At 38.0% G+C, this 23,942-nt stretch overlaps 1 protein-coding gene across 1 annotated transcript in view; it reads right to left on the minus strand.

The window, feature by feature from the left end:
- SLC12A4 (solute carrier family 12 member 4) overlaps positions 1-16,584 on the minus strand; it is a 33,049-nt gene extending 16,465 nt beyond the window's left edge. The window contains exons 1-8 of the mRNA XM_026856959.1: positions 16,416-16,584; positions 12,937-13,031; positions 10,654-10,785; positions 4,218-4,364; positions 3,585-3,639; positions 3,129-3,259; positions 2,446-2,687; positions 322-536 (exon numbers count right to left, since the gene is read on the minus strand). Of these exons, the coding sequence (XP_026712760.1) occupies positions 322-536; positions 2,446-2,687; positions 3,129-3,259; positions 3,585-3,639; positions 4,218-4,364; positions 10,654-10,785; positions 12,937-13,031; positions 16,416-16,569 (1,171 nt within the window). The 5' untranslated portion in view covers positions 16,570-16,584. The remainder of the gene's footprint in view (positions 1-321; positions 537-2,445; positions 2,688-3,128; positions 3,260-3,584; positions 3,640-4,217; positions 4,365-10,653; positions 10,786-12,936; positions 13,032-16,415) is intronic.
- Positions 16,585-23,942: the final 7,358 nt, after the last annotated feature.

Raw genomic sequence — 23,942 nt, forward strand, 5'->3', positions numbered from 1 at the left:
AATCTTAACCTGTCTAAAATGGAGACTCACAGCTACACATAGTTCTGAAAATTTTAACAACTTACTCATTATCACAGCTCATAATTACAGCTGACTTTCTGCTGAAATTATGAGATGTACAAGGCAAATTTATTCAATCTTACAGCAAGCAAGTACTGAAGCGCCAAAGATTGTAAAACTCGGGTTTTTTTATTGACGATAATTTTCTCCTTTGTAATTACATTTCTGCGGTCCCTCTTTCCTAACCAGCAAGGATCAGTTCAACCCATTTCAACTGCCCAGAATGCCTCCTTTTTGAAGGAATAAAATATTCTATCATACCTTTTAAAATGCCACTAGCAGCTCCCGGAATTCCTGCTATCTCAGAGACATTGTTCATTAGGAAATATTCATCACAGTTCTCAGTGGTTAAGTTTGTACTGTGGCAGAAGAGCTCCCAAAGCTTCGAAGCCACAGTAATGTTATCCTTAACTATGGTTTTGGCACAAACATCAAACTGATCTCTTGACAAAGTCCTGTTGCCCAACATGCAAATCCTGGAAGCGAAGCATAAAAACCAGTGTTATTATATGGTACCAGGAAAATGAAATCCACCCTTTCCCACAATTCTTCTTTCACATCATGGGAATTTCAAGTGGCTCTAGTCTGCTACATCACTTCTCAGCTTCAAAAAGATGGTGGCAACATGACAAAGACTGTGTATCTGCCTCCATTAAGGGTCAGAGTTCTAAAGCTACTTTTCCAACAATTTTAGGAGAGGCATAAAAAGCTACATCAGTGTGATTTATTAAAGTTGGTACATTCACTTTAAACAATGAAAGATTAACTGAAAAAAAAAAAAGTGGCTTAAACAGAACTATTGGAGTGGAAGAGATCTGAAGAACATTTAGCATTCAATTTACTACATATTTAGAATGTCTAAATACATTTGGAATCACATTATCCCAGTTTCTGTATAGCAGCACTCAAATGACCCCTGACATTTTAGCTATACAGGAACATACCTTTCTATCATAATAAGCAAAAGTTGTTCTTGTCAGAAAATACTAGGCACAACTGCTAAAATTCTCCAGTGCTTGTTGTGTTTCACCTAACCAAAACCATAGTTTACTCCAGCACTTAAAATTTTTTATCCACTTCTCCAAAGACAGTTCCACGAGACATGTTCATACAACATAACAGCTTGCTGCCACTAAACGTTCATTTAGCTTCTCTTCCCAGTGCCAGGAAACACTCAGGGGGAAAAAAAAAAAAATTCTTCCCTTTTTAATAAGTTTAATAGTTTCACAGGTCTTATCAATCAATAAAGTGAGGAAAATGGAAGAGATAGGGACATTTTTGTAGGGTTCACAGGCCTGTGAACTGTAACTTCAGAGAAGCCTTATGCTCCAGAATGAAAAATAAATACAGTATCTAGTTACTTCAGCAAAAGAAAAAGGAATACAGCCCAAGGAAGAAAGATAGAGAGAACATTCAAGAACAATCCAAGAGATAATGAGGGGGAGGTAGAAACATTGTTTTATTTTTACTGCTGTAAACCTGCCACTGTTGTAAAACATTATAATCATTTATATCTAAAGGGAGCACTTGAGGGTTGCAAGTCATTAGTTATGGTCACAACATTTTAAGATGTGAATAATTATGCAGACTGAACTCCTCTCTTTCCATTCCATTTGTCTCTTGTCAGCAGTATCAGGAAATACTGTTGCATTTCTGGTAAAACACATGTGTCCGTATTATTGCCGCTTCAGCTCTGAGTTTAAGAAACTCTATTACATGTTTAACTGCCAACACACCAAGGAACATGTGTTGTGTTCAGAGCAGGGCTTCTCATATGGCAGACTAATCTGTTTTCAGTCCATGGGGAAGTTTTGCTGGAGCCTCAGCATGGCCCCACCGTAACACCTGCCACATTCCTAAGAGATGCCCTATTTCTCAGCAAGCTGCTGCATCACACCACTACAGTTTCCAGCCATGACGGCAGCACATCATGTATGACTGGCCTGGGGAAAATGGACCTGCCATACTGCTCCCTATGAACTGCTATAAACAACCCAGCAAAATTCTTACTAAAATTTAACTCGGCAGCTGTAGGCCAAGATACTGGGTTGTCTTTGCAGGAAGCAGAGAAGTGTCAGCCTCCATCAATCTATATACTCACCACGAGACCTAATTCTTCCCAAACAGTTAAAGAACGTGATAATGTATTCATTTTAGCCTAAGAAACTTCTATTTCATGAGTTCTGCATATGGAAGACTATCACTGTCACTATTTACAGATTTAAAAAAAAAAAAAAGAAAAAAACCCAAACCCTCAAACTGGAAGTAATTCACTAAAAATGTAGCTTTGACAATGTGTTATGCACAAGTTTTAAGTAACTTCCATTGAACCCCACCTTCCAGACCTGTAGGCAAAGATATACCCCATCCAGAAATATTACTCACGGAAATTCAGGTGGATCAAAGATGGACTTGATAGCTCCAGCATAAATGGACAGTATAGATATTACTACGCAGGCCAAGAAGAGGGAAGCAAATTTGTTAACATATTTCACACCTACAAAGACCACCACTGCCATTAGGATGAGGAATACAGTGCCGTACACCCTCATGTTGTTTAGCATAGCACTGGATGCATCATGGGCACCGGATGGATGAAAAATTGCTGCTTGTGGCACAATATATGTCTGAAACAAGAAGAAAGCAAGCTGAAGGAACATGGAACAGAACTCTGTCTATATTACTGTAGTGATCTTGTTCCTATACTAGAAATGTAAATCTCTTTCCAATTCGCCACATGCTCTTCACCAGGAATCTTCAATTTATAGGAAAGGTCCAAGAATAATGGCCCATTTTATTTCAGTAGTACAACTGAGCCAACTTTATCAATGATGAGCACGTGTCTTTAAGGCATACTTCCATCTATATTTTCAGGAGAGCTTCCAGTCTGGATACCCACAGTGTGCAACTTCTGAAGGGAAGCACTATCGGTACAGAACTGGACACTGAAAAACTGGAGACCTTCTGGTGTCTCCCTATGAATGTGCACACAAACATGGGACATGAATACAGTGAAATTTTCTATATGCTCTTTATATTAAAAGCAGGACTATTTCAGTGCTACTCACCAATAAAATCTCAATGGCACCAAGGATATACATTGCTCCTGCAAACGTTGTTCCCAAATAAAAGCATAATCCTACAGCTCCACCAAACTCTGGGCCTAATGACCTGGATATCATGAAATAGGAGCCACCAGCTACGAAACAAAAAAAATAAATTAATATTACTTATTTATTGTTATAAATTGTAAAATATTCACAACAAAAATACAACAGAATTATACACTGTGTAACTGTGTTTTGGGAGATACAATTGAAGTATCTTTTTGTTAGCACAGGGGTAACTAAAAACCAAATTAATCTTTAGCCTAACTGATACTAAGAAGAAATACTACATATTAATTCAGGCTTTGTATCCTGGTTTAAGCAAATTTCTCTAGAATAAAACCACATTAACAGCTTATAACAACTCTTTTTTCTGTTTTTAAAAACAGAAATGAGAAGTTTGCTAATGACACTTACCTGGAACAACACCATTTGTGGCAATAGCACTCATTGATATGGTTGTCAGCATAGTCTGGGGAAAACAAGGACAAGGAAGCAATTGCATCAACATTTTTTAAAACATAATTTATTTCTTGATACAGCAAAGCTGTCACTGCACATATGATACAATATTTCTATTTATTCTGCCTTGACAGGTCATTATCTGAAAGAAAACAAGGGTAGGAGGAATTCAGTCATCAAGCTGTTGAGACTTTTGCTTGAGAGATGACCACTGCTTTATCAGGTCAAATAAAGGGTGTCTGCAGACAAGGCAAGATAAGACAACGGAGGTGTTCCTCCATCTGCAGAGCTGAAATTCCAACAAAGGCTGATCTGGCAAAGCAAGCAGCCATTACCTGGGACAGGCAAAGAAAACAGCTGTTTGCTGAACAAACACCATTTTTAATTACATGTTTATCTACTGTTTGATGGTTTAGAAATACTAGGGGGGAGAAACTAAAAAAGAGAAATCACATGACTACAAACATAACAGAAGTGTCTAACATAAATCTGGCTTTTCTGTACATACGCATCTATAATGGAGCCTCTCCAGGTTTCTCAATAGTTTCACAGAAGTTATGTCACGTGTTATTTTACCTATATACTTACACAACAGCAGCAAAGTAATACAATCAGGAAGGACTGAAGAACTCCAGCCATTCCTACCATCCAAGTCAGCCGAAGGAAGAGAATAACCCCGAAGATATTCTGCATGCATGGTAAATACACCCCCATCAGGGTGCCCATGCTGGGTGACTGAAAAAAAAGTTGATTGACATTCATTAACTGGAATTGTTCAAGGCACAGATAACCAAAAAACCCTATAACCTCAGTTTTTCAAATGGTAGTTACCTGGAAAACATAAGGTAGACACACAAATATTGTGCTGAATTTCCACAAAACATGAAACAAACTGCAAAACCACGAATTTCTGAACAAAATTCTGATCCTATCACATTTCCACGTTTCAGGTAATTATAGTCAGCATTTAACACAATTACTAACAATAGTACAAACATGTATTTGTTTTACTGTAGAACTAGAGAGTTTCTAGTATGAGACCTGTTCAGTGCTACAGACCCCAAGTAACATATATTCTACTTTACTCCCCAGGGTTTACAAATTAGTTTCATGGAAAAATATACTTTTGTGATGTTACAACTAGAAAAGAATTGGAATAATTCTGGAGACATGCAGAATATATTTTCTTTCATTTTATATATTCCATGTAAAACTAATTATTCTCACTTTTCTTATGTTTAATACTAACATCAGACTGAATTACTTTTGACAGTGACTGAGAAAACACAAGTTAGTGACTTCACAGGACTGCACGTGACTGGCATTCAACACAGTATCTTGTAGAATTCTCCTCTGCCCAAATAGTTCTTGCCAGAGGATAGTCAGATCCAAAATAATGACATCAAAATGTCACTGATAAAGGGCTTTATTTCAAAGAATACAAAAGCATTCCCTGCACTGGCACACCTGGCACTAGCAGCATTTCAGAGTCCCAAATCTCTGTGGTTACCTGCCAAGATACTTCATTGTTTCTGCTTTGTGAGGTTTTATTTTGCATTTAAGATTACACAGAATGTTGAAACATACGGCAAATAGAGAATGTAACTTCTCAAAGGTTCATCCCTTTTCATAATTCTTCCTATAAATAAACCTGAATTCCAAAACATACTACAGATAGACAGCATTTAAAGACACCCATGAACAATCATCTTAAATGAGAAAGATATTAAAGGGAGGTGACAACACTTGTTCAAATTTGACTCCACATAGCATTAACTAAATGCACAAATACACATGTCACACACACCCTTATAGACCAACTAGTCATGAATCAAAAACAATGGTACTTAAGACAAGCATATTACTCTTAAAGTGATAAAATGGCTGTCAAAAACTTTGTTCTTGCCCTGTTTTCACTATGGAAAAATGTAGTTACCTAAGGTAAGTCAAAAGTATATTTTATTACACAAAGCAAAATCCTAGAAAAATCAAGTGGTTATAGGTTCACCAGGTCAAAATAAGCAACCTAGGAATTTAGTGCTTCAATTTGGAATAACATATTACAATTCAAAATTTCCTCATCTGCATTAGGAATCTGCCCTGCCAGAGATGAAAGAAAACTGTCCCTAAGAACATGATCTGAACAGTTCTTTGTTACAAATACCAGGAATTGCTGACTGAATATTTTAAAGTCAGCTTTGAATTCCTTGTGTGACTAAGGCTAAATCAGATCAACCAGACTTTCCCCATACACGCTTGAACTCAGATGAACCTCCTGAAGTAAAGTGGGCAGCAGAACAGCGTGTTGATGGTTTCCAACAGACTTTATCCTATGAGACCACCCAGCATGGGGCCAGAGAGCAGTTACTCAGCTGCTCCAATGCCACAGTAGAAAAAAAAAAAATCCTTAAACCACCACCTGCCATGTGTACAAAACTTATCATCCTGACCAGCTTTCTCATGACTATGTACAAGTACAAAAGGAATTGTTGTCTTCTGATACTAACAGAAATGACTTGTACGTAAGTATCCTGAGCAGGCTAAGGTAAGGATTTTTAAATGAGTTGTCCCAGTGCTACGGTGGAAAAAGATCTTCCCAGGGTATTCTTTATAATGTACCTGTTTCCTCAAGAAGGGGAGGTTTAGCTACTTTTGATTTACAATGGGTCTTCAACTGCATAAACATTAACTGAGAAAGGACTAAATACTGTTGCCCCAGCTTCCTATTATCACATTAATGTACTCTCCGCCCCTCTTAAAGAGAGACTCCACAGAAATTTATCATATATCTGACCATTCATCCCTCAGTCACTCCCTCACAGTATCTCTGAACACAGCAGTCAGCATCAAGTGAATTTATCAGTTGTGTGGGTATCTCGGCGGTAAAAGAGTTTCTAAGAGTTTGTCAAAACTGGCATCAGGGAAAAGGAAAGAAGCTCAACCTACTGCTCCTACACAGGAGAAGCAAGTGGAGCATAGTTATTATATATTTCATATGACAGTTTTCCAAGGGCTATCAAAGCAGGTGAGTTTTCAGCCTGCCCTTCACGCATCTCCCACCACCTGCTTCCTTTGCATAAGAATTCACCTTAGCTCAGCCCACTCCTATCTTCTGCCCTCAGTGGCCCCTGCAGTTCTGCATCATCTCCCTCTCCCTCTTAAGTGGCCTCTGATGCATATCAAGTTACAAGCTAACTTCAGCCCCAGAGGAAGAGAAATTGTGCATTAGTTGTATAGTTATTAGAATACTGCAGAGCAGAGCAGTCTACGAAATGCACAAGTGTCTGCCTGCAGACAAAATCCAACCCACAGTATTACTAAGTGTACCTCTGGCATAACAGTTTACTCTGGATTTTCTTACCCTGTGGAATGAAAAATACTGGTATGAAAGAATCATTCTCAAATAATACCTGAACCAGCTTGTTCACAGCAATATTTAACACCAGTAATCTGCAGTGACTTGACCGTTTTTTATAGCATCTTATAATTAGTAAGTGATCCTAAGCCAGTGCTGAAGTCTCAACAGAATGTAGTCTGAAATAAGAAGGGTATTATGTCCAGTCTCAACAGCTATCAAATGAAAAAAATTAAACACTCCATGCATCGTGAAGGAAATAAAACACAAAGATGTTTTGAAGAACACTGGTTTACATCAACAAGGAAGGGACAGAAAAAAATCTCGAAAACAGTCTCAGTTTCAGTGATGCAGACCGTGTTTCTGTTCACTCTAATCAGCTGCAGACACATAATTGATACAAATATTGATTTAAGTCTGAAGGACACTATTTCCATTGTGCCAGTGTGATGGGTTATCAAAGCCCTTGGCTGCAGGGCTCAGGGACATTGATCACTAATGACAGCTCCCGCAGTTGCTCTGTAGCGTGAGGACAACAGCACAGAACTGAACTGCCTTATTAAAGATACATGAACTAAAACAGTTAATCTATCTTTTTTCATCATGAGAAGGGGATATTTTTACAGCACTGCCTCTAAGTGCTTTAATAGAAGACTACTGTACTTAGAAAAGACAAAAAGCAACCAAATTTCTACCCTATTACATGGAGTAGTGTCAATTTTATCTGATGAGTATCTAACACAGAATGGGAATGCTGGAACAGGGTCGTATGTTTGTATGAAGCTGTTTTGCACTGAAATTGTGCTGATCTTCATTTGCATCTTCCACAAACTCTGCAGCAATTATTCCAAGAGATCAGAAGGGGTATAGTCAGGTAATGTATTTTTCAGAGCTTGTGGAAATGTTCAGGTCTCTTTTGGTCTTCATCACTGTAGAAAGCAGGCGCTGAAAACAATGATGTCCACAAGCTTAAGCTTAAAGGAGTAAGGAATGACGTGCTTTAACTTTGGAAGAGACACCTCATTTTTTCAACACCCACCCCTCAGAGATTTGGCCACTTCACGCGCACACAACTGCCTTGTCTTTTTTTGTGTCTGTGTTTTTTTTATTGGTTTGGGTTTTTCGTAGTTTGGTTTTGGGTTGGGTTGTTGGTTTTTTTGTCATTTGAATGGGTATGATTTGGCAGGCAGGGGTGTGTTAGGTCACAAAAAGGTATTCACCGACAGACCTGTCTTACCTGCTCAGAGTCATACATTCACTTATTAAAAGAACTGCTTTCTTCATTCAATTTTTGAATACCAGATCTAAAGTCTGCTCACCCTGGCACATCAGGACAGGCAGCTTACCCTTTGTCACGCTGGCTGGGTATGTATTTGCTGAGCACACCCAGTAGAGCACTCAGCAAGAAGTCAGTTAACAATGCTGGAACTTAAAAACAGAACCTGCTATCGTGCTGGGGTGGATATTCATGCTTCTGTACTAATGCTCAAATTGAAAGGATAAGGTAACAGCAGCACATTGATTTACACTTCAGAGATTGCTAAAAACAAATGTGTGCACAGTTTCTGGACACCTTCAATCCACAGCATTGTACAGTTACTGCTTTTGAATTTCCTTGTTTTAATGGTTAGAATTATTGGCCAAGTTAATGTTCAACCTCCTTATATTCTGTTTAAAATTTCATATTGTTTATGGCAAGAGAGGGAGAAGAAATTCAAACTACAGTTATGATATTGCAGCTGATGTAATTTATCCCAGAGACAGACATGCTAGACAAAGATTCACTTAAGGAAACTGCAGTATTTACATAGAAAATACTGAGATATTAACACAGGATGACACTGTCACTTTTGGAACAGTAACCCAACCCATTCTACAGAAAACATCTGAGAAGTCTGCAAACACATTTTGGGGACACAGTAAAGCACAGTTCAGGACAACCCAAGTGTTAAGCCCAAACTCTATTTTACCACAGAAGCATGGCTTTAACAAGGGTAACAGTCCTTTTTAATGGCAGTAAAGAGTCTGAAAATCTGCAAGTGTTTACATAAACTATACTCAGACATAGACATACTAACACCAAACATTACATGTTACTCTACCAGGGATTTAAATCAACTTCTCAGTTTCCTGTTATTTGCTCCATTTTTACTTCATGAATCTATACTGCATTTGCTTTAATCAACTTTAAACTACAGACCCATCACCAAATTCTCCCAATTATTTTTGCAACAGGGAAGTAGTAAGTGACTAGCTTTCAGATTAGACTTCATCTTACCCTGGTATTCTGGTCAGGAAATCAATAAGGAATTAAACAGCAAAAGCAATCAGAACTTTCTCTAAATAGTAAGGACAGTACCTATTGTATCCCACTCCACTGTACCTTTGTTAGGGTAATAATCAGTCTGCTTTTGATACTGAGGCTGAAAAGTATTTTAGATTATGCAGTAACACAATATTAACGGTTGATGCCTGACATTAGTCTCACCAAAAGCATGCTAAAACAGAGACACAGCTGACATTTCATATTAGTAATGTGAAGGTAAAAAACTTCGGACAGACTCAGCAATTACTATAACACCAAGTACCACACTAAAGAAATTCACAGTTAAAAATATTTAAATTGCTTTTTAATGTAAGCTTGTAGTACAAGAATGCAGTTATGGCACCCAGATGACCTCCACTCAGTCTTGTAATGATGTCATATTAACCACAATATTATAGCACTTTAGTGCATGTAGTCTCAGATAAAATTGAATTTTAAGCTTCACATTGACAAAACAACTTTGTTAACCCCAGTGTAATACCATGCAGAGCAAGGAGATGAAGTGTGAGTAAGGGAGCTGGAATCCTGTATTCAGCATGGGGTAATATGCATTCTCTTTGAGAACAATGTGCTGGTTTTTAACATTATCATTGCCATCTCTTTCTGAAATAGCTCAAACTTGACAGGGCAGTACTATAAAATCTGTAGAATTTAGTCTTATCTTAGCTTTTTGGAAAACTTACTTTCTTTGAACAAAATTTGCAAGCAAACTGACAGGCCTGCAAGTGCCATAAAATGCAACCATACCACTTGAGGGTTTAGCACTGAAACACTTGCTGGACTGCCAGAGCAGTAAGAAGAGCAGTAAGAACACAGCCTTCCTGATAGAAATCTAACTACCTTCTAGTTATTACAAGGCCAGCCCAAATGGGCTAACCATCTAAATGCAGATCCTTTGGGGCAGAATTCAGTTGCCTAAGTGCCTAACACCAGAATGACTCTTGAACTGCCCCAGGGTGTTGGATCTGACCTCCACCCACCACTCTACGAGGGTGTTGTCTCCAAGTCCTGTGTCATACCTACAAGGCTTGTAGAGATGTGTCAGATACTGCTGGGTAGCTAAAACAGCACTTACGAAAAAGCTGGAGGTTTTGCTTTGTTGTTTATTCAAGTCACTGCTAAAAGCCTATCCATACCAAATGTATGCACAGTGCTTGCCCATGACATCTGCACCAACTCTTTGGTAACATCTGGTTACCTACAGGCTTCTATGTTATTTCTTTGCAACACTGTCATGGCTCCTGGCAGAAGTTAAGATAAAGCAGAAAGGAGACCAGATCCCCAAAAATCACATAGGGAATCATCTCATTCATGAGCTGGCCACTGAGAGAATCTTTACTTACTTTTGATACTTTCTTCTTCGAGCCATCAGTGCTTTCTGCTTCTTCATGTTCCTTAACACCTTGGGTAAGATTTGTGTAGTTGACCAACTTGCCAAGCAGAGATGACACTTTTGGTCGTATATCAAGTTCTTCCTGTGGAAGAAGACAACTAGTCAAGTTCTGCAATTCACAGAGTTTATTAAGAGTGGCTAGGGTCATGCCTGCCTTGGCATGCCTGAGGCTGCCAGGACACACACCAGGAAAATCATCCAGGGAATGACAGAATATTTCATTGTGCCTAAACCACTGATGAGAGGACTTAATTTTCTGAAAGGAGGGCAACTCTGACAGGAAAAGGCTACATCAATAGGTCTGCACTGTATGCACCCTTCTCCTTAGGTGCTAAAAAGCATGAATCACAGCAATAAAGAAGTCTGAGCCTTGGGACTGTAATAAAATGTATGCGTACCTTGCATATCTCTCTAATGTCAGCTTACATCAACTGATATACTTTTAAGAAGCTCAAGTTGCCAAAAAAGTATCAGAGATTTAGTGATTAAACTCTGGTCATTGTAGGCATGCACACACTCTGATAATTTTATTACATTTTTCAACCTATGTCATCTAATTCACCTGGATCTACATAAAAATCTCAAAAGCCATGAGTACAGAGACCTCACACCTTTATGTGCATCCCATCCAACTTCTGCATCAGAAAGTAAGTTCAAGGGGAAAAAGGGAAAAAAAAAAAATCAGAACAAAATCATTCCCTTCCCTTTTCTCTTTGAAATTAAAACATCTTACATGTCTAAATGCATGGTAAAAACTTCTACGTAGGAAATAAAAAACAATTAAGAAAGATTTCACTTTCTGGAGTTTTACCATATCTTCATGTATCATCATGAACAGTTCCTGGTAGGATCAGCAGTGTCACATGCTCTATGCCTGATGCAGAAACTGACCCCAAAAGGCAGAACAGATGCCATGAGCCAAACACACCTTTTCTTACTCCTTCCTCCGATCTGATCTGCAGTTCACATCTTTAAACACGTGATTACAATTCTTTACAGAAAGAGGCTGAGGCAACATGTGCTTGCTGTTCAGTTGAGCAGCACCACCTTCGGGATGCTCCTCCCTCTCTCTCTCTCTCTCTAGTACCACAGAAAGAGCCTGCAGACCTGGTGTGGCACTGTATTATTGCTTATGAAAATGGCAGGTGTGTGACTAGCAGCAGCCATGCCACCAGTGGCAAACTCTCCATGACCTACAAGTGGGTTTATCCTGATCATGGATTTACCACGCCTTGGAGGGAGGGGACACCACAGCTGGGAGCATGCTTCCAAGCCTTTTAGCTCAACCACAGTGCCAGCAAACACGGCTGTAGCATTTCCACAGTGAGTTCCTATCTAGCAGCAGGTTCATTATACTTGTCCAGGCTCAATGCCATGCAGCTGAACTCTGCAGGAGCCAACCCAGCGGGGTGTAGAGCCAGCTCTGGCTGCCCCACACCGAGTTCCCAGAATGGGAAACACAGGGTACATGTTACCAGCATTACTGTGAAGCTGTAACTCAGCAGTTCAGCTGGAAAGCTGCTGCAGAGCCACAAAAAGGCTCTCTGCACCACTTACCAGCACCTGAGCTTCTGAAAACATTTTCCAGAAACTTGGTCTTAGTGCACCATGATGTATTTGCATTTAATGCAGTGAGGAGGATTCTGCCGGACTTGGTGTGGCTCTAACTGGCCTCCTGCATGGGAGTCTGGTCCTCCTTACTTTCACATGGAAACAGTAATACCTCTCTGCCACACAGTTCCCAGTGGTCATAATATTAGAGCTTTTTTTATCACACAGGGTATCTCTGCCTAGTGGTACCTCAGTCAACAGACACACACCCACAAAAAAGCATCTGGGGGAGAAATCTGTACTACTGACCTACCACAGCTGTAATACAGGATACCCAGGCTGAGTACCTCATTTTAGGCACTCTCCTACAGAATAATATGGTCCTTCTTAACAGAGTGAATCAACCTGTGCTTGTTTTCCACAATGATTAGCCCACAGTGCCACAACTTCACAGTTTAAATTATTCATGTCACTGCTGGCACATTAATTTTTTGCTACATCGTAGACATACCTCTAAACACACCAAAAGGCTTTTAGATTTGACACGCAGCAAGAGTTAGGTACCAACCCAGTGCCTGGAACTTTGCAATGATCTGTCTTCCACTTAATATGATGTGCTTGATCCCTCCCATCTTGGAAGATCACAAATCACAGTAGAGTATGAAAAACAGTTAGAAATTACCTCAAACAAGGCCAGATTTCTGTCATAGTAATCACCTCCCTTGACAGCTTCTGAACTGTTCAGGAAAGGACTGTTTTCTTTATGGTTGCCATGACCTGCAAAGGAAAAAAAAAAAAAAAAAAAAAAGCAGGTTTTGATAACAACAGAAAGACAGCTCTGCCAAGGAAACTTTGTAACCTTGACAAAAACCATAGGGAATAAACTTGTTTAGATATTAAAAATAATCAGATTTAACTGACCAAAGTTATGCAACATTATCAGAGGTGTTACTCTCAAAGTAGAATTTTTTCTATTTCTACTTCTCTATTTTTCATTAAAATAGAGTAAAAAGTCACCTCAAAGTAAAATGTTCAAGTAGGGTCACACCTACAACACTTTTATTCTCTAATGTTCCCTTTAATAACTATTTCTTATATAGAATGGTGACAAGTGAAAATAGTTTCTGTGTACTTAGAAATCACTACTAAAGCTAAGAGCAACTTTTGAGCTGCATGTCCAAACAGATTAGATAGATTTAGAAAGAATGAACAATTCAAAGACTAGATTCTGCTATTACAATACAGGTAAATATTAACCAAATCCCACTCTTTTTTTTTTGTTGGTGGCAGGGGGTTTTGTTGTTTTTTTTACTATGCACACTAATCCTAGGTATCAAATGTGCTCACTTCATGATGCCTTTATCCTTGCTGTATTTTGAACATTTAGACTGTGCATTCTTCAGACTCCTCTTAAGCTTTTAAGTTAAAGCCTAACCTGAGGTAAAAGTAAAGCATTCACATCTGCAACAGTTAAAAAAAAAATAACATGGAAGATCAGTAGGTTTTTGTAATAATTAGTAACTTTACAAAAAAACCCAGGCACTACAGTATAAAATGAGCTTTGGAGAAAAAAAGAAAAAAGAAAAAAAAAGAAAAAAAAATATTAAATTGATTCCAGTATTCAGAAGTTCTCAGGCCTGTGGCTCCCATTACACTCTGCTTGACAAACAAAAATCCCTTTTTTTGTATATAACCCTTCACTCCCTGCTCTTTCAGCCAACACAAACTACAGAGATTTCCAAGAGTATCTCCTTAAGAAAGGATCAATCCAAGGAATACTTTTTTTTTTTTCTATTTACACTAAAGAAATTGAAAATTAAAGAAAAATCTTATGATCTCAAATGAAAATACTGCAAGTTAAAGAAGCGTTGTACACTGAATACATTAAAAAGCAAGAGATTGAACAGCTGGATTTTTTGGTACATATTTTCAATGATTAAGGTAATCAATTCAACAAGGTTACAGTAAATTAATATAATTGAAGTGAAAGTATATCTGCATTTTGAGATTAAATCAACTTAGAAAATGAACCTAACACACAAATAGAAGACTCCTCCACTACACACAGTAAGCACTGTTACAAAAGTAATTGCTATAAGCAAAAAAATTATGAAAATTTCAGTACTTTTCTTCTTGAGGGAAAGGGATATATAGAAAGAAGCACAATTTGCTGTAAATTGCTCACAAGTGCTTTGAACAAAACTGCTGGAAAAACTATATTCACAGAGGTCTTTTTAAGCTTCTGGAAATAAACACTTAGCTGACCAAAAATATCTGTAGGCAGCAGCCCACTGCGTTTATGCATCTATTGCTTGTCTCACAGCTCTGACAACTAGCACCAAAATGTTGCCTTGCACAAGGGGCCTCAGCTTATGTGCTGACCCCACCTACACCTAAGAGATGTTCATGTTGCTGTACACTGTAGAATTTTTTGCAGTACTAGAAAAATGTCAGTAAGCTTAGCAACACAGCATCAAACTAAAATGTTTAGCAACTTCAAGAAAGGTAAATATTTACTAAAACTCTGCAAAAACTACTGGCTTGCTGTATTTGTGATGTCTATATTGTCAGGAGTATACAAGATGAATTTTGTTGCAGTATGTACTGTAAGCTGTGCTGCAGTCCATTCTGTCCTACTGTGGCTGAAGTACATGTGCGATTTTTGCTCAGGAAATTGAGTTATCTGTCATACAGGTTTTACTCATTAAATTGGACACAGGTGCAAGTGATAATAACAACATCAACAAAAATACTGTCAACTTGATTCTTCCAAGACTTCGGTCTGTTCAGTATCTTCTCATCATTACACTTACCAAACACAGCAAGGTCATGAGTAACTTTGGTTTCTTTTCTCATTTCCTATATACTTGCTCTGGTAACTGAATGTTTGAAAAATCAAAGTGATTTTTTTTTTTAATCCCTTCTCTGCTGTCCAGTTTTCCACGTTCTTCCATCAGAAACCTTACCTTACAGATGCATCTTAACACTGTCTCAAAAGTATAATGGCGTTTGTTTGTAATGCTCACAGAAGCTCTCGCCCTTTTTACGTATAAAATCACACTGTTGTCAAGATAACTCATACATTCAATCTCTGATTTTTATATAAGATGACAATTGTTTTGCTCTTTCAAAATGCGAAGCATCTCATTACTGTCATCAGTATAACCTATCCTTAGTTAAGAAAGATTACTTCATACCCTCTCACTGAGCCTGACAAAGACCAGTGACTTAAGATGAATCTTCAAGTTAACTGGCATTATTTTTTAGATGCATCTTCATTTTACCTCCAGTAAATTTTTCATAATTGGTCTCTTCAGAAGCTGGCTCTCCAGCTCCTCTCATTCTCCATTTGCATTTTCAAGCATCACCCAACTCCTTCCCATTAGACTTTCCCTCTGAATTTGACTCCTTGGCAAGCTTGCTTTATACATCTTCCTGCACATAAGAAGCCCAAACAAAGCAATAGAAAAATCAGTAGAACTAGTGACTGGAAATAGAGTATTGTTTTTGCAATTGCTAGAGTACATTTTTCTCTCGATGGAAAAGTTCAGATTATAGAAAAATACAGCTGGCTTTTTATCACATTTGCAGCACTAGCTCCACTATCCTGAAAATAAATACAGATTATGAATTACTGAAGACAACGGAAAAATAAAAGTGAACTTTCAAACTGCATGAATCCACTGATCCAATGAATGCCACATTAAACCCCCTCTCAAACACTCAACACATTCAACAGGAAGTAAAGGATAAAAGTTTATATTCAAGTTGATTCCAATTACATTCTATTTTAACTTCACCAATATGTAGAACTAGGTTTTGCAGAGATGTGTGCCGATTCAGGAAGAGTACTACCTTTCTAAGTTAAATACAGCTAATTAAGTGATAGTCAAAAATCATCTGCACCGCAGTTGCATGTTTAGTGCAATGTCTACTTTTCAGACGTGTTCTAAATTGCAATATCAAAGAGTTCACCTCATTTTCTCTCTTTCCATACTCTCTCTCCAATTTCATGACTAAAATCTATGGCAGATGACCCATTTCAACAAGAATCACAAACATACTTTGGCTGCAGCACAGTATACAGTATATATGTGCTACAAGAAAAAAAAATTGTCTAGCATATTCTGTCTGCCAATGAGCAGCTTCAAAGAGACTTACTTGCATGGGAAGAGCTCGTTATCTCCATCAGTTTTGGAAGAGAGAGGTGGTGACCTCGGAAAGCTACTCCGGGGAATTCTTGCCCCAGCTTCACAGGAGGACAGTTTACATTCGGAAGCATGAAGTCTCCTGGGCAAGCACCGTCTTGTGACATGCGTACTGTTTTCCAGATTCTTAGTTACCAAGTCTTTGGTCTTGGACAGTAGCTATTTGGCATTAGTTTTCATCATGCAAGATTGTTTTGCAAGGAACTTTTCTTAAAAAGGGAGTTACATACTCTGCAACAGAGAATAATTTATTGGCCTTAGTCCCTAATTAATCTCAGTTTTTGAGGCAGGCAAGCTATATTCCAAGTAGGTTAATGTTTCCTCTTCACTTGTTTCACTGCTTCTCAGTCTTCATTATCATTCAATAATTAAGGCATTTTATTTCTGCATGCTACCAGTTCTCTTCCACACCAGACAATTCTATTTGTAGCCACCACTACAATTATACAGTTTATCTAAACATCTTCACCATAGTTCCCTGAACTTTTTAGAGCTCCCCTACTTCAGGTACAGACACAGGTCTGAAGAACAGAGTTCATCATCGTGTGGATCACCTGAGTTCCATAAAACATCAAAGATGGTCAATGGAACAAAATCCAAAAATCTTAAGTGTGAATCCTCTCACACATGCAAATACACAACACCAGGAGACAGAATAAAAGCAATAAATGGTTGTCCAAATTTTCATCTCGTTGGCAAGAAAAAACACTGTGGCAAAACTGCAGCAGATACTCTACTGACCGATTTTATTTTGTCCTTCTCCAAAAGTTTAAAAAAAAAAAAAAAAAAAAAAAAGATTAAGAACAGAGAGGATAGTGTTCACGTTACTGCTCTCCTTCTGGAGAGGATTAGGCCAGAGAGACACAGTTTTACTGCTTGAGCATGCCAAGTACAAGTCTTTTGTGCAAGCCATTATGTTTTCTTTAGTAACAGAGGGATGCAAACCAGAATTTAGAGATTTACAAACAAAACAGATATATGGAAGTAACTATAAGAAAGATTAGTGAGCATAAATAAAAGCTGGACAATTAGGCACAGTGAGACTATTGTAAAGAAAGACCAGGAAGCTTCACAGCGATAAAGTCTGCTCAGACAGACTACTGAAAAAATGATCATCCCTGTGAGAAGGTGGCAGGAACAGTTGCATGACTCAACCTGTTGAGGTTTTATACTCCTCTATTGTCAGTTTCTAAACTCCCTTAAAGAAAACCACCACTCCCCTACTTCATCATGTTCAGTTAAATAAGTAGAAATTAGTACATCTTAAAACAACTTCAGATCTTTCCATTTGGACATGACTAACTCAGAGACACGCTCACCCAGTTCTTATGGAGGCTCTATCTACCTGACAAGTTAAGGCGTGCTGAAGGCACAGAGGGACAGTCTGACTAGCTTTAGTCCAGCCAGCACAGATAACAAGTGAAAAATGTAGCAGAGAATTAAGCTTCAGTGAGGTTTAAAACATTTGGAAAAAAAAAATCCCAAGAGGGCTGAACTTTGATAACAAACATGTCACCTTGCTTTTACAGGCATATATCTGAGCTAATTAAATGAAAGCTGAAAGCACATACACCACACTCATCACATCCCGAGAGGAACGCACAGACTCAGACAGGCTTTGCTAGGCAGGCAAGCTGGGCAAAGCTCCAGATACAGCTACGACCTGTGACAATGGCATGCGGAGTTGCCATAATCCTCCCTGCCTGAAATATCAAGAGCAAAATCTTAACAGAGGGCCTAAATTTCTTCAAAGAATTTTAGTGCGAATTAGAGTTAGAACTGAAATGCTAGGCTTGACTAAACTTAAACTTGTTGGTTTATTTGCCTCTTTGTAACTGACAAACAGCAGACACTTACTAGAAAACCAACTCAAAGGACACCCCAACACTCCACCCCTCAATGCAATTTCATTTCTGGAGCAGCATAAGAGCTAATATCTCACTTGTAATTGTACTATGCATGTACAGACTCCTTTGTGTACACCACAGTAAAAAAAATAAACCAAAAAACTGTAACGAAATAAGACTATATAGCAACTAACACCAGGGTTTTTTTGTTTTTCAGACACTATTTTACAAGCACCACTGGCCACAAAGCCTGTGACAGCTAGGGACACTAACGGAGCCATTTTCATGCACAGAAAACATTATCTTAAACTTTTTTCTTTTAATTTAAAAAATAATTTGTTTTTAATAGTCCATCTACAAATAACACTGGAATCTAAGATTAGCAATTGGAGTTGATGCCAAAGCAGTTAGTGTGGGTTTCCTTTAACCTAATTTCAGCTATCTAAAGAGCAAGCAGTTATATTCAACTAGTCATGTAGGCTCGCTTTTTACTCATAAAGAGATGGCTCAGTTAGCTGATCCCTGGAGTGCCTCTCCTGTACATGCATCTTGGCATGTTGCAAATTACCTCTAAGGAGAACCTAAGTTAAATAAAAACTTACTTAATTTTATGTAATTTTTTAGTTTATGGTATGCAAAATTTATCCCACTTTGGAAAGCAAGTTAGTTCTGTTCTGATTTATTTATGCTTTTCCAGATTTTCACATGTCAACATCTTCTACAAATTTCTATACAACTGGTAATTAGGCCAGATTTCAGTCTGATTTTTTGATGACAAAAACAAAATAGGTTTGCTACACTTACTGTTCTCACAAGACACAGAAGCAAATGAATACACCCAAGATAAGTATTCTACAGGAAAAAAAAAAAAGGAACAACAGGATTGCTGCAAACAAATTATTTTCAGGTAGAGTATTTCTTCCTTGCATAATCGGGTAATATTATCAATCACAACATCATTTCTGAAGACATCTGTTCACAGCCTTAAGGACAAAGTTTTAATATTAAAAGGTGTCCGTGCCCATTTTTATTACACTTTAGGGGTTTGGTTTATTTGTTTCCGCAAAAGAAACTGTTTTAACACAGTTGTTGAGAAAAGCACTTTCCAGATATTAACAATTATACTATTTCCCAAGCACTTGTACTGTGAGATAAAAGTTGGTTCCTTCTAGAAGGCTGTGCTATGTTCAGATAGCACTGTCATCGACCACAGCAGTAAAGTTTTGCAGAACTGAGTATTGCTGAAGAACAGAAAACCCTGAACAAGTTTGTTGATAGTAATTCAAGAACCCTGATATCTCCCCATTTCAGCAACAAAGCATTCAAGAGTGTTCCTGAAGTATATCAAGGGACTGTCATATTAAGATAACTTAAGAAACATGTAAGTGACAATTCGATTTCAAATACATTCTGAATCTGCTTATGAACTGTTATGAAACCTCTTTCTTGGTTCATTCAGGAGACAGCAACAAATTATTCAATTTACAATTATAAATTATATTTTTGCAGAGATCATTATCTATAAGTTTCATAAAAAGAAGTCAGATAGTGCTGCAAAAACTGAAAGTCATGATTTATCTTATAGGGTTTTCAAAATTGAAAACAAGAATTTTGTTATTTTGCAGTAGCAAAAGACTGATGGTGACATTTCAAGCTCAGAAAAAAAGTTCTCAGAATATTTTGAAAACTTTAGTAAGTGCTGCACGGTGGGTGGGGGTGTCTTTTATCAGGAGTGTTATATTTACAGCAGAAATGGGAGAAACAGGAAATAAATAGTGTCTAGTTAGGTAAAGTTCATTTTTTCACAATAATAACTAGGCATTGATAATTAAACAACTAACTGAAATCTGTTAATGCCAGCTCACTTAAGACCTTGGGCTACCAGGTCTTTTTCACTGAAGGTGGCAGAAAATGAGCTGTACCATTTCAGGCTGACCCAGTATTTTATGATAACAAAGGCCAAAGTTGCACTAGACAATCTATGCAACAATAAAGCTGTATAAGAGGAAAGAACAGCAGAATCACAGGATATATCTTTACCTGGATAGCTTTTAAGACAGCAAAGAGATCCTCTGTACTTTAAACACAGGCTCAAACTATCAGTCACACTGACAACACTGAACCCTTACATGCCAAATCCAGACAAACGCTTCACCAGAAACTGCAGCTTAAAGGCCAAACTATTAACATTCATGGGTATTTTAAGAATATAGTGTTCATTCACCATTTTAAGAATACATAACATTATTTCACTGTTAAATTGACAGTTGTTAAAAGTACTGAATCTTTCCCAAGTAAGGGTGTGCTTCTTAACATTCGTTACACACTACACTGCAGATACCATGTATATATTTATAATCAGCAACAGCTTTGGCATCTACAAAAGTGACACAAACAAAGCAGTTTTACTTAAAAGTAAATTAAAAAGCAAATTAAAAAGCTGTATTGTTGACAATATATTAGTTCCTCTGAAACTGTTCAAAGACTGCATTTGTTGGTGTTCTCCATTAAAGAAACAGCCAAAACTTTCCCAGACAACAACTTCTGCCATGGTTAGACTGCATCAGAGTACAGAATTAAGTGTACAATTAAGCACAGATCTTTGTTTCATCCCTAGATAAACACGTGTGAAGTTACTATCGGACTTCTACTGTACTTTGCAAAACTAGATTAGAGAACAGCTTTACCAATCAAGTTGACTGATACTACACAACTCAAAGGATTTAGCGATTTAATAATCCCGTGTTTCAGAAAGTGCAATGATTTTATTCTTCAGTTCGGATACACTGATAGTTTCAAAACACTATAATCCTTTGTAGGTATTAATATCAACATGACGTACTTACCCTGTAGCAATAGCTCTTTGCCATTTTCAGTAATTTGGTTGACCATTACTCTTCTTTCTGCTCTTAGTACACACTTTAGTAAATGTCTCAGTGAAGTCCTGAGGATGGGACAAGTTTAATAATATCGTATTCCCAAAAGAACTTTTTTTCTGCCTCTTCTGACAAAGGGACTGCTGGCTGCAATGTTGAATGGGACTGATGTCTTTCAGGAAGCAAAAGGGTTTCTTACAGAAAGCTAAACCAGCACCATTATAATCCTGGCATTATAATCCTTTCAACACTGAGAAAATACACAAATGTTGGGATCTTACTTAAAATGCTATTTGTGAAATCCAAACCCTGTCACATTTTGGAGGCACATTGCCAGCTGTTTGCACACTTATTCAGAAAAGTGTGTGCACCACAAATCTGCTGCTTGCTGAGTGTGGAATCAGACAGCGTTTTAAACCTGCTAATGCCACGAAAAGTATAGCTCTGTGATGTTAGCCCTCCAGGCATTTCAGCTTTCAAGTGAAAACAGTGATGTGTTTCTTTCCATCTTCAATACTTTTTAATATGATTACCCATTAATGGACAAACCCTATGCAAGCTCACCAAAAAAAAAAAAGCAACAGCACAATGAAATGTAAAGTTATATAAAATACGTAAGTAAATACTAACTTGTTGATTCTACGCAGTTCATAATTACCAGAACCTCCTCCATTCTGCTCATTCATAAGGAGATCCTCTGGATACCAGCAACACCACTCTGAGACTTATCTGCATCAGACAGTAGGTGTAATCACCAAGAATGCCTATGTAATTGAAGATGCCAAGTCACTTTTGAGAAAGTGGATTTAGGAACTCACATCACTTAGAGGCTTTCATAATATAACTTGTCATTGCCAGCTGAAAAAAACACTATAAAAACAACCTTTGTACTTCACTGTAATCCACTTCAGAGATTCTTTCATGTGGAACGACTCCAAATCATTTCTCATGGTTATCCTCCCTGAAACACTGTCCCTTCACATGCATGAAGGCACCTCAGATGCAGCATACTCTGTACCAAAATACAGGGAGAAGTATTCTAACATTTTCCCTGCCTCAGGAAAAGCCTCTTACCTTGCTGTAAAAAGCTCTCACTTTCTCTGAAAGACAGAAACCTACATCTATGAGAGGAGCATGCAGACTCCATCAATATTCAATTCGCCTTTCTCTCCAATACTGAATACAGAAAGTTGTTTTCAGCCCTATACCGGTTCAGCTGACCATGGCTGCACAGTAAGAAAGATGAGAGGACAACACCAAAAAATCCAAACTCAGAAAAACCCCACAACACAGACCACAATTTCAGATGTATCTGATCCCTTCTCCAGCTCAACATGTGCCAAAGAAACAATTGTACACGCACAAACCACGGAGTAACAAGCAGATGAGAACAGTGAGCATTAGGTCAATATTGCCACCAGCTCAAAAAACTTCCTACAGGAAACAAGTAGAAATAGAGGAGAAATGAGCCAGGGTGCTAGGTATCTCCAGACATACAGAAAGTGAAGAAAAAGGAGGTACAATTACTTTAAAAAATTCAATGTATGTACATTCTACGAATTACATACTACACAATGCACATTAACAGACATCTACTATCCATTTATGGAAGACAGTAGAAAGACATCTGTACTTGGTTACATCTTATTGTGAAGCCCTGAATGTTTTAGTAAGTTTTCAGTTAACTCATATAGAAAGTGCTGAATACCAGATTTTTCTTACATTTGAGAAGTATTTTGTTCCATGTGAAAACAAAGTGTGCAAGAGATTTGTTTTAACTAAGGAAAAAAGAAAATAACAAAAAAAGACAAAAAAGAGCTAAGCTTGTATATGCTCCAGGAATGAAGAGTTGACCTTTCAGTGCAAAGTGCTACAAACAGCCAAAACTCACTGTAACTCCAACCATAATACTCAAAGAAAGTGTAAGTCAGAATGAGACATCTCCAAGCAAAGGAAGTCACTTCATCGCACTAAACATTTTAGAGGGTGGAAAGCACTCTGATATTGCACATGATAAGCAACAAACCACTGTCCCTGTAAAATACATATATTCAGACATGCATTGATAAAGAGCTCACAGGTCTTGCAAAATAGCACGAAGTATTTCACACTGCACAACACACAGCACAGACTGAGTCAGGTATCTGAAGAAGCCACAGTGACTTTTATCAGCATTTTACAAAAAGTCAGTCGGTCCGTAAGAGCATCAGAGCAAAACGAGTACAGCACATTAGCTTACAGAAAGTCTTCAAGAAGCAATGGGCAGCATTAGATCACTTGTCTTCTGCTCCACCAGTCAGGAATTAAATCAAGCACATGCATAAGAATCTAAGTCAGAAGAAACTTGGGGACATACAGTGGTGTGCTTAATCCTGCTAAACATATGCTTCTACCACAAAGTCCACAATACAGTGCCTTAAAAGGGCAAAGGAAAAATATTGCAACTAAATTATTCTCTGTGTGTTGCCTTGAGTTACAGCTTTAAAGCTCCCTTCACGTATCGTAACACAAGGCAGACAATCATCCTGCTATCTGGCTACATACTACTGGGATCTACCAAACATAGCTCAACTATATCTCCCTTCATGTTTGGCTGCAATGTTCCCAAAATTAATCCCTGACATTGCCACCACATTCTCTGGAACACACAGCCACATCAAAAGGGAAGAGTTTGTGTCTGCTTAGGCAAAGTAGCCAAGACATAAATTATATCCATGTGGGAACTGGATTTGGATAAGGTTGGCAAGAGCTGGCTTG

This window comes from Athene cunicularia (genome assembly GCF_003259725.1).
Source record: "Athene cunicularia isolate RWA chromosome 11 unlocalized genomic scaffold, athCun1 chr11_part1, whole genome shotgun sequence".
Lineage (NCBI taxonomy): Eukaryota > Metazoa > Chordata > Aves > Strigiformes > Strigidae > Athene > Athene cunicularia.